General features: G+C 46.1%; 1 protein-coding gene across 1 annotated transcript in view; it reads right to left on the bottom strand.

Annotated features, from left to right (window-relative positions):
- Window positions 1-2,824: 2,824 nt before the first annotated feature.
- reck (reversion-inducing-cysteine-rich protein with kazal motifs) overlaps window positions 2,825-12,162 on the bottom strand; it is a 37,153-nt gene continuing 27,815 nt past the window's right edge. Inside the window, exons 15-21 of the mRNA XM_083667027.1 lie at window positions 11,822-11,941; window positions 11,453-11,624; window positions 9,557-9,752; window positions 7,552-7,762; window positions 7,145-7,218; window positions 5,560-5,715; window positions 2,825-4,791 (exon numbers count right to left, since the gene is read on the bottom strand). Coding sequence (XP_083523153.1) covers window positions 4,564-4,791; window positions 5,560-5,715; window positions 7,145-7,218; window positions 7,552-7,762; window positions 9,557-9,752; window positions 11,453-11,624; window positions 11,822-11,941 — 1,157 coding nt within the window. The 3' untranslated portion in view covers window positions 2,825-4,563. The remainder of the gene's footprint in view (window positions 4,792-5,559; window positions 5,716-7,144; window positions 7,219-7,551; window positions 7,763-9,556; window positions 9,753-11,452; window positions 11,625-11,821; window positions 11,942-12,162) is intronic.

Here is a 12,162-nt window from a genome sequence, read left to right as displayed (position 1 = left end):
TGAGCGAGAAAGAGCCAGTTACAGTCAAGAGTATTTCTCAACACTGGTTGGCAGAAATCTAGAAAATGTATTTAAAAAAACAACAACATGCTGTTTAAAATCTCAAAACAGCAAATGTAAGGGTATTCAGTACTATGCCAGTGTGGACAGTGTCCCATATACTGGGTGAGGGAGGCGGGCTCTCTCAGGAGTGAGTGACAGGTGTGAATATTAATCGGATACATACCCAGAAGCCCTCTCTCACTAATGATGAGGAACGTGTGGCGCACAGATGGCTCCGAAGCAGGATCCTGGATCTACCTGCCTGGACAGCTGGTGATGTTCAATTAACACTTAAAGAGGGGGCTGCTTCTTTGTCCCCCACCTGTCACCTGTATGCCACAACACTACCGGCTGTTAAGAATGAGCCCTGGATAGAACAAGTGTTTAAACTCGACCAGAGATCTGAGGCTGTTTTGCTTTTCTGAAAAAGAAATCTAGAAAATGTATTTAAAAAACAAAAAAACATGCTGTTTAAAATCTCAATACAGCAAATGTAAGGGTACTCTGCCAGTGTGGACAGTGTCCCATATACTGGGACACTGCTTTTCTGAAAAAGAAAAAGAAAAACACCTATCCCTCTGTAAATGTGTGAATGTCCTTGTCTCGAAAAGGGAAGAGTCGAACATTTCTGTGAGATACAGACTCCTTTTGAAACTTAGTGTGGTCTACTGAAAGAAAAGGCCTTACTGAACCTCTGTATGACTGTTCAGTTGTCAAGAGCTGATGAACCTGTTTATATGTGACACTATCTGCTCTGCTGCTACCCACTGTTTGTTTTGTGTAATTTGTTATATTGTGTAACACTGTAACGCTCATGAGGCTGTCTATAAGTTACATTTTTCAAACTTAAACTTAAAATACCTTACAACAAAGAAAAGACAAAACGTAAACTTTAGAGGTATATCTGAATTGCCAGCTTTTGACAGTTTATTTTTCTGAATGTCAGCCTTTCACTGTTTTCATGAACTTCAACATACAATGCTTTTAATGCGTTTAAAGTAGAGGAGCACTAGAGCGCAGAGAGCACTTTATTGGAAAAGCGCTCTATTGCACTTTACCGGAAAGAGAGGGCAAGCGATCAGATTGAAACACGGTGGGGACAATGTGAAGACTGGAGTTGGCAACACTAAGCACCGAACCAAAACACAGCACTGGCTATTCTGATTCCTTATCTCTCCACTGCTGCTGATAATATCTAATTCTGACACAAAATGGCTGCTATGGACCTCTCAGGTGGGGCCTACATGTCAGTGATGAGTGATATGTGGTAAGTTACTAACTTCACAATGTTAAGTGCCTAAGAGACCCCGTAATGCAAGAAGATACATTAATTTAATCAATTTACAATCATGAGCACGGAGGAAACGCAGTGACTCTATAGCAAATCAATTCTCTTTAGCTGTAATTTAATAGAGTGCACACCGCAGGGCAACGGTGTCCACTACTCCACTGGTCCTGCACAAACAGATTGGTTCCTGATCTACAAGTCAGGCTCATTAAAAAACATAGCAAGCCAGACAGGTCCGGTCCAGATGTGTCCTCCGGTGTTCTCAACGTAGCGCAGGGGCAGTTAGACTTTCACATGCTCTTCCACATTGAGGGATTAGCTGAGCTGAGACGGGCTCCTTCAGAGGGATTCCGGATTCCTGGAAAACCAAGATCATCCTCCCTCCTCCCTCTGGAATCTGGATCACATGCCTATACCTAGCAGCTTGTCATTGTTACTCATCATAACTCATGATAACGTTGCTCCACAGACGGTTTTCTCCCCAATGTAACGACCAGTGCCGTGGACCACAAAGCAGCTCGTTCCTATCACAACATTAAATGCTTATTATGGTCTTTGGTTCAGGTGAGGCGTTCTCAGCCTCGGTACACCTCCAGTATTGGAACATCTGGAGAAATGAGTCCACTCTTTGGGGAGAGGTGATGCCGACACTACGTGAGGTTCCGCTAAATAAAAGGCTAACATACAGTATCTAGCACAACCTTCTCTGGTAAAACCCTAGAGAACAGATAATTATATACTAGACACTTTCTTACTTTCTCCGGAAAGCAGGGCGCACCACACACGCACACGCACACACACACGCACACACACACCCACACACACGAGAGAGAGAGAGAGAGAGAGAGGGGGGGGGGGGGGGGGGGGGGAGAGAGAGAGAGAGAGAGAGAGAGAGAGAGAGAGGGAGAAAGAGAGAGGGAGACCTATAGAAGCTTCTCATGGTCATTAATTACACAGCCAGTGTTTAATATGCGTGTAAATCACCAGAGGATCAAAGGGGAGCCACGGAGGCCCTTTATCTGACACAAGGGGGTTTCACATCCTCATCTCCTCCCTGTACAAGCACCTCTGAGGGTCCTGAGGAAGAGCTAGGCTGTAGGAATTACACACTCCCTCCCTCACAGCGTGCCCTGTGGGATAGCACTCTTGTGTAACAGGTCTGTAGAACTCACAAGTGTCTATGACACACACCCCTTGTGGTGATGGTATGTCATTGCATGTTTGGTGAGAAATGCTGTATCTAAGAATATTGAAAATATCTGAATTATCAGTGACCTTTAAGTTCCCATGCAGTGTATCAAAGCATACAACTGTGACTTACTTAAGTTTACATTTGAATGGGTAAATAAAATATTAGATTAAAAATATGCGATTCATCTGATTGCTCCTATCTGTCTGTGTAGTGTGTAACCCCGCTTGTCTTTTGGACCCTGTGAGAGCTTTAAAAGAAAAACCATAAGGGCATGATGTAACACAAAACTTTCTGTTTGATTGTAGAGTTTTATATTTCATAAAATATGCATTCTGTTGGCATTTTACACACATTGCAAGTACCGGCACCTCTGCCGAGACGAAGATGCAATACCGTGGTGATTAAAGTAATGTTCCTGTGTCTACATCTCTACTCTTTCTAGACATTGGCAATACGAACACATTTGATATCATAAAAAACATACATAAAAAACAAGAGTTGGAAAAACTCGAGAGACGAACAGATATAATACTAAAAAGACCCTTGGGGTGGGTTCGCTGCTACGAAGCTGCCTAGCACGATAATACTGTAAGAGAACGGGGACGTGTGGCGTAGGCGCAGAGACAACATCCAATCAGACGCGAGGACAGGACAAACATAGTACAATACATTCTGGAGTAAAACACTTCATAATTATCATCATGCAAGAATAACATTTAAAAAAAAAAAAATGGCACAGGGTGATCATATCTCGATCCATTTTTAGATACATATCAAATATAGAACATTTTCGGAAAATTCTTATCAACATTATAAAGTTATTGCATTACTTCGTATAAGAACTATATGCAAGGCATATTGTCGATATATATCTTACCCACATGCATGAATAAGTGGTGATTGTCATTTTCATTTAAAATGGCTGTCATTCCTCATTCTTATATCTTATCTACACAGAGGAACAACCTGGATCCCTTTTAGTGTCTTTCATCTTACTGAGCAAGCAGACAGCCAGGCACCAGGTGTGCTTCTGACTATACTTCTATGACTATCATTGTCATGTCTGCGACAGTCTGCGACCTCTGTATGACATGACACTGACAATGATAGTCAGAGGAGTTGGCTAAAAACATACAGATATGGATCCAGGCTAGGCTTGCTAGTGGGAATGCTTTGTGTCTGTAACCTGTGTGTGTACCACTACTGTCTCAGTACCCCCCCCCCCATCCGTTCTTATGTACAATAGTACAAATGTAAAACCTGGATATAGGAGTGGGGGGGGGGGGGGGGGGGGTAATTGGACCTCTGAGACAGACTGGGACAAATGTTGTGTCTGGGAGTACCTGTCTAACACGCCTGTCTAACATCTGTGTCTACCTGACTTCCCCCTTCGAGACTCCACCACCTGGCTCCCCTGTATCTCACACACACAACTATGACCCCCCCCCCCCCCCCCCCCACCACCTCCCCACAAACACACACATACACACACAGCTTTAGCAGGGAGAATAGTATCTACCATACCCTTCCACAGTCCAAATACCCCTATACAGCTTTACATGAGATTAAGCTCCACCCCTCCACAGTCTCAGAGGAGAGAGAGTGAGAGCCACAATACTCCTCCACAGTAGAGGGGGAGAGAGAGAGAGAGAGAGAGAGAGAGAGATACAACCTCTCCCCAGCTTTAGAGGAGGAAAGAGAGAGAGCTGCTGATGCTGGAATCTAATGGATACAAGGCCTCTGTGTTAAACTCAGCTGAGCTTTCCCTTAACAGCAGAACTATATGGAACAAAGCTGGAATGGGCTTGTTGTCAACAGCTCTCGTGATTCGATACCATCCATCTGGTACTGTACTTTTTCCCACGGTCATGATTGTAAAAGGATTGTTTACGCTGGTGTGGCAGAGTTAATGAAAATGATTGTCAACGCTTTTACGGGCTGTGGTTCTCTGTCACAGAATACTCGGAAAAGCACCCAACGTCTTGCTGGGGACATGGAGAGGGGACGGGGAGAGTGTGGGGTGGTGTTGGAGAGCAGCCAGCTAGGCCTTGCTCAAGCCTGGGGCTAAGGTGAGGAGAAGGCTCAGAGCGAGGCAGAAGAAGAGGGATAGGGGTGAGGGTGTAGCCCTGGGGAGGCCCGCGGATCTGATGGTGGAGATCTTGACCTCTGAGGTGAGGAAGGCGGACAGGGGCACATGGGACACCAGGGTAGGGCTGCCGTAGTTGATGAGTGCATCGATCTTCTCCGCCTCCTTACTGCAGGCTTCAATCTGAGACAAATACAGCGATGAATACAGTTAACAGTATTAAGGAGAACGAATTAAATCTCCAAGGACACTTTGACTATTCAAATAGTCAAATAGTCATGTTATCTTGGGGCAAACACTTCCTCTCCTCTAGTACCTAGCTGTGTTTTTTTATTTCATTTAATTTGTTATAGTTGTACTGCTCACTTCTTTTTGTAAAGAGTATTTGTGTCTTAGAAACGTGCAATATCAATTAAATGTATTATTATTATCATCATCATCATCAGCATCATCATCATCATTATTATGATTATTATGATTAATAACAATAATAATAATAATAATAATGTTCAATCACTGATGGTGTAAAAGCCCAAAATCAATGGCTAACTATCTACACTTAGAGGGTGTGACAGTGTTGACCTCATTTTGACTGTGGGCATCGATCATTAGCCATTTGGGCTCTTCTGCAGAGGTTGTGGAAAGTGTGTGAACTAACCATGTTGGGTGAACTAACCATGTTGGGTGAACTAACCATGTTGGGTGAACTAACCATGTTGGGTGTTTCACACTACAAGGGACTGGTGGAGGGATGTAGATGGAGAAATTGGGGGACAGGAGGGCTCAATTATACACAGGACACAAAAACTCTCATAACACCCAAATAATCTGGTCTGCCCCCCAAGGTGTATTCTAAGGCACCTATGTGAGGGTCTGGGACAGCCTGAGAACCTCCCTGGCTACCCTCCAGTGTGTCCATTCCTGATAGTGAGTGACAAGGCCACGCAGTACCTGCAGCGGAGTGGGCTGCTGGTCCACAGGGACGATGAGGACGACGATCTCTGAGTCGATGCTAAGGTAGCCAAAGATGTCACACTGTGGCACCGAGATGTGCAGTCGCAGGATTCGCAGGATGTCATGGACCGTCACCGGCTGGTTCCTGTTTAACTGTAGGGCCAGACCCCAGACCCAGAGAGAGAGAGAGAGAGAGAGAGAGAGAGAGAGAGGGGGGGGGGGGAAGAGAGAGAGAGAGGGGGGGGGGGGGAGAGAGGGGGGGGGGGAGAGAGGGGGGGAGAGAGAGAGAGACACACACACACACAGAGACAGAGAGAGAGAGAGAGAGAGAGACATTAGAATTTGAGCACCATTAGTTTTAGCACCATACACAATTATACTCTAATTAGAATGCAAATTGGAATGCTTTAATTCAGGGGTGTCAAAGATCGGGTGGTCCAATCAAGCCTGCGGGTGATTCGCGAAAAAAAGGAAGAGGATAGATAGACTTTGAAATGGGAAAATGGCCACCCCTGATTGGAGGACATGAAGAAAATAAAGTTTGACTCATTATTACAGCCATTTATGTACTTGGTAAGGTACATGTAATGTAAAAATATGAAGAATATACAGTATACATCTGTCTATGGTTGATTAGCATTGTTTGTAATGGGCTTGTATATGGAAGTATCTTGGTTCATTCATTAATCATACTATTCATTCTATATGTTCCAACCATCAGATGCCCACAGATGTACCCATCTTGTAAAAGAGGCTGAGTTGGACTAGGCTGCTGTAACACTGATATTGAGCTCTGTGGATCTGAGGCGTTGAGTGTAGGCTGAGTATAGGCTACTGGAATATCAAGTATAGTAACAATATGATGCATCGGTGCACACGGCAGGGGACATTCGTTTAGTTTTACGAAACAAATGTAGTCTGGCCCCGGATCAGCCTAACACCATTTCCAAAGGTCATTTGTTTGGAATTAGCAGGCTTATGATTGAGACTTAACGTTAATAGGATGTTTGTGTTGGGGATTAGGGGGGAGACTAACCAGGGTTTATAATTAATCTGCTTTCAGTGAGATGTTTCTGCGGTTTTATTAGCTGTTACTGTAGCTGTCATGTATCCAGATTTCAAGTAATTTCTGGGAATTTACGTTTAGACTCGTTTGGCACGAAGAAGTACTACGAAACACGCAAAGGATTCCCACATGGAGGCATGTGATGTTGACCCTGCTCATTGTGAATGCTACTGAAGTATTTTGGATCTATGCCTCACTCTAGTGGTCAATCGGTGTCATTACAGTTGAAAACATACTGCATGCAACTGCTATATTAGGGCATATAATGTGACTGTAAAAGACAGCTGACGCTTGATTTTATATATCTAGACTGTATGCCATTCCAGGAAATTGTCACCCCCCCTTTGCCTTCATTCATATACACAGATGTGGGAAAACAGAATTGGTGAAAGCAATATGGAAAAATCCACCTATGACCAGACTAGTGGCCTTAGAAGAGTGAGCTATGGAGACAGAGAAGGGACAACTTTTTGGAATTAAACCCAAACACAGACACAGATAAGTAGAGATCCTGACCTTGGCGAAGACGTTCATCAGGTCCTTGTTCCACAGGATCTGCAGCATACCGGCACACAGAGGACAGCAGGCTCCTGATAGGGTCACACAGATCAGGTGTCAGAGGTCACACCCTATTCTCATCAAGCAATGAGGAGGAACACACCTCCATGGGTGCATCTCAATAGTCTATAGAACACACCTCCATGGGTGCATCTCAATAGTCTATAGTGGCCTCCAGTGGCTTTTTCTTTACCTTCACTGGTCTGAAGGTACAGGACTGGTGAATGCAATTCCGCTAGCCTAATGTATGTTTTTCCAGTATCAGGGCAGATGGAGGACAGAGAGATGAGAAGAAGAAGGAGCTACTTCAGACTACTTGAGACACAGCCTCCTCTCATCTCCGAGACCAGCATGAGTCCACTCACCTGGTGGAGTGACAGGGACACAGCCGGGGGTGGAGAGGGCCGGGCAGGGGATCATGTTACAGCCTGAGTCGGAGACAAACTCTGATACCGCCCCCACAGCGTAGCACCGACCCTGGTAGTCCATGGCAACGCGGTCTGAGTAGGCCTCGCACACCGTGTTGTAGGTCTCGCCGTTGTGCCCGCACACTGGCCTGGGGTTCCTACAGGCATCCTGCACCAAACACACACACACACACACACACACACACACACACACACACACACACACACACACACACATATGATTACAGACACACAGACAGATTTTTCTTCATCAAGCATTCATTGCAATCACACTCTCCAGATAAACTTACTCGAGGGAAGTGACTCCAACACTTAACCAGAGGAGGTCATTATGGACGAACAGTACCATACCAGCTACATTAGGTTTCTCAAACTTTTGCCTGTCAGATGAATGAACCTGATTGTACAACGCAGGATTTCCTGCTTTCCTGCTTTCCTGTGTTCCCCTCCTCCCATGTTCCTCCACACAGGGGGGGCTTTCGGTGGCTCACTGGTCCGGGGGGGTGGGGGGTGGGGGTGGGGGGGGGCACTGTTCAGCTCTCTCTTACATCACTGTTAACTGGCTGATGCTGTGCGTCTCTTGGTGAGGTGACCTGACACCACAGCTGAAGTGGGTTAGCGTTCCCCTTAAACGGGCGCACACCTGATCTGGCCTGCCTCTCTGAAGGAGCCGCCTCTCCCCCGGGACTGCCGGAGCAGGGACGCCGTCCGCCCAACCGGCCACGCTTGGTGCATGACGCCACCACAAGGAGGAAACATGATCCTGCGGGCCTTAAACGCCAGCAAACCACTCTGAGTCTCTCCTGATCGCAGGCTTCGCTTTCACACACATGCAGTAGCCATGGTGGATTTTGGTTGGTGGAATCACAAACACACACACATACAGTTGTGAATAGGAAATGTGTAATGTGTAAGTGCTGGTGCTGTTTACAAAATGTGCAATATATGAGTAAAACGGTAACTCAAGAAGTGGTGTATGTAATTATTTTTCTGCTAGGATATCTGCCTCCTCTCATAAGCCTCTGATGGGATAAACCCTCTGAAGTTACAGTACAACATGCAAATGTGGAATGTGGTGTGTGTGTATGCGTGTGTGTGTGTGTGTGTGTGTGTGTGTGTGTGTGTACATGTGTGTGTGTGTGTATATGTGTGTATGTGTGTGTGAGTGTGTGTATGTCTCTATAACTTACAGCTGGGATGTATTACAACATTACTCCTTTGACTGTTCTGAGCAGGTTCTCTAAGCCCCCGTAACCCCAACATAGAAATGCTTTTCAGAGGAGCTCACAGAGGGATTAACTGTATTTGATTGACTAAACACTGTACACCTCTCCCTGGCTCTCCCTGGTAGGGTGGTTTAGGACCAGACTGCTTTACAAACGGCTGGTCTATTGGACCATTTAGCAGTTGTTACGGTGGTAGTCTCTTGACGACAGACTCAGAGCGCTCTGCACGCTCCCCACTCAGACGCGGGCAGGCTGTGTTCAAAATGAAATTACTGACGGTTCGTAACACCAAGCAGATTTCACAAGCGAGCCACACTACAAGTTATTAGTTCCGTTTACCAACAAAGAACTGTAACAGATGTTGCGGGGGCCACCACCCTATATGACAAGCGTTTATGTAGGCCTTATAATAGGTTTATAAAGGCTTTATGAAGACATACTTCATGTATAGGGCCTCAATGTGTCCCATAGTGTACAATACAGTACCTCATCTTGGCCCATAATATATAATAATAATAATAATAATAATAATAATATATGTCATTTCGCTGACACTTTTACCCAAACAAGATACACTGCAGTGAGTACATACATTTTTCAGTATATATGGTCCCAACAGGAATCAAACCCTCAACTTAAGCATTGTTAGCGCAATGCTTTACCAACCGAGCCACAGAGGCCCATGTTTCTAAAACAGTCAGTGTGCAATATAGTACCTGGCATTGGCCCATGTATGCCAGCGTCTTTCCCGTCTGGTAGAGCTGGCAGAGGTTGGTGTGCACGTTGCCGTCTGTGTCGCAGGCTGGGTCCATGTGACTCTTGTCACAGCTGGACGGACGGCCCACACACTCATACTGCTGACACGGGTAGTCTGCCATGTCACTCAGACACACTCTCCGGTTGGGGATGCACCTAAGGACCAGGACCAGGACAAGGACAAGGGAATCAGTCACCCGAGAGTTTCAGTGTGGCTTTTTGAAACTGCACATTTCTAATAAGAAACCTCACAATAATAATAAACATGCAATTGTCATTAAATGTTAGAACTAGAATTTCATTAGCATAAGTACATTAGTCCACTGATTCTCTGTGGGAAATGTAGCTATGATGCTGTTAAATTCAGTGAGGCCAGCCCTGTTGGCAATAGTACAGCCACACGCACGCACGCACGCACGCACGCACGCACGCACGCACGCACACACACACACACACAGAGTGGGGTGAAAGTAAACACACAGGGTCTCTCTTCGTCTGATGCACTGAAGCCTCTCTCGTCCACCGTGCCTGAGCATCAATCAGGTGTTCCACATGTTCTACAGACCCAAATCACTTTTTATTGTCTTGTTTACCAAAGAACAAACGTTTGGGAGGGCCGGCCGACTCAGTGGGCCTTTGAAACGGCGGCCAGGGGGAGTTGTTATGAAATGTGTTGTTGTGTGTTACATAAAGGGGGTTGCCAAAAGCCATAATTATTTACTGTGTGGAGGGGGAGAGAGTTACAGACAGGCAGTTAAAGAGGGGGCCTCTGATGTTGGCAGTTACAGGGTTACAAATAAGGCCTGTGTTTAGAGAGTGTGTCCTAACAATGTACCATCCAGCTGGCAGTCTAACAACAACAGTCAGCTGTCACTATAGCAACAACAGTCAGCTGACAGTACAGACATGAGATGACAGAGGTTACGACTTCAAATGATCTGTTTTTGTGTAAATTCTTATTTCTGCAGCATCAAATATTTAAAAAAGTGGCTTAGTATTAATATAAACATATTTAGTGGCTTGGGTAGGGGGCACATTAGATCAGATCGTGGACTGCCTTTGGTCCCCCAAAGCTGCAAGCGTACCTGACTGCCCCTCCCTGCCTCCCATCTTGGATATTTCACCCCCTGCAGTAGAGGGTTAAGATAACAAGCTATTTGGGCTGGTTGAGTGATGTAAGAGAGAATGAATGATTCTGGGTAGAGCTCAGGGAGCTCAGGGGGCGAATAAATTCAGAGGGGGAAGGAGTTTGTGGCTGGTGGGTTAGAACAACACACCCCATAACAACACTCCTTATGGCTGAGTTACTGCCAGCAACCGCAGGAGGGAGCAGCCTAGTCACACCTGAACAAACAACACAGCTGTCCCTCACAGCTGGATATCAGGAACCAGGGGGAGAGAGAGAGAGGGGGAGAGAGAGAGAGAGAGGGAGAGATTGAGAGAGAGAGCAGAGTAGGGTGAAGAGTGCAGGGTGCGGGCATGCAGGAAGAGAGGTTTATCTCCAGAGGAAGTTTCTCTGGTGGAGACATTGGTGGAGTGGGATCAAGCAGGACTCAACAGGTGCAGCTCAACACTCTTACGTTCCCTCTCCCCCTTAGTATCAACACATATGAGAGAGAGAGAGAGAGAGAGAGAGAGAGAGAGAGAGAGAGAGAGAGAACTCTTGTATCCTCCTGTCTCCTGTCCCTCCTTATCACTGACAGGTTAAATAGACCGGTACGTTCCTAACTCATGCCCATTCATGTTCTGTCAGATCCGTGGTTACGGAGGAAAGTTCACACAGAGAGGACACAAGGGAAGGACACAGGGAAAGGACACAAGGGTAAGAAGCGAATAACAACAGTGGTGGACCTCACCTCTGGTTCCTCTGGCAGGGGTTGGGGGAACAGGGGTCACTGCTGCGACAGTGCCCAAACACAAACTGGCGGTCTTTGAAGCCCATGCAGCGTGCCACGCAGCCACTGGGGTAAGTACGGCCGTTAGGGGCACAAACCGGCACAAACCGGTCTGCGCAACCACACGGGAGCCCTGTGGAGAGGAGGACATTTTAAATGGATGCACAATTAGAGAGGATACTTATTATTCAATATGCAGCCGCAGATACAGTATTTGAACACACACACACGCAAACGCATGCACGCACGCACACACACACACACACACACACACACACACACACACACACACACACACACACACACACACACACACACATACACACACACCTGTGAAATGCTGGCGGTCCTCTGAGCTGTCGACGTTCAGGCACTGTCGGGTGGAGCAGATGATGTCACCAGCGAAGCAGGAGCAGGGGTGGCAGTCCACCCTGAAGGACGTCCCATGACCTGATTGGCACACACAAGAATCAACCAGTCATCAGTTGCCTTAGAAGAGAGGCTATGTAGCTTCAATGACAACATGGATTATATTGAGCGTTATCAATACCAACGATAAACGCACCATCGCATGTTACAATTTGATTCTGAATGTATAAAAGGTCCATAACTATCCCCTTAGATGCATCAAATCCACCCCTAGCTATCTACAAGTGATTGAACCGTATTGA

This window comes from Argentina silus (genome assembly GCF_951799395.1).
Source record: "Argentina silus genome assembly, chromosome: 1".
In the NCBI taxonomy this organism is placed as follows: Eukaryota; Metazoa; Chordata; class Actinopteri; order Argentiniformes; family Argentinidae; genus Argentina; species Argentina silus.
The sequence above is the reverse complement of the archived record's forward strand: the minus strand, read 5'-3'. Positions and strand labels throughout refer to the sequence as shown.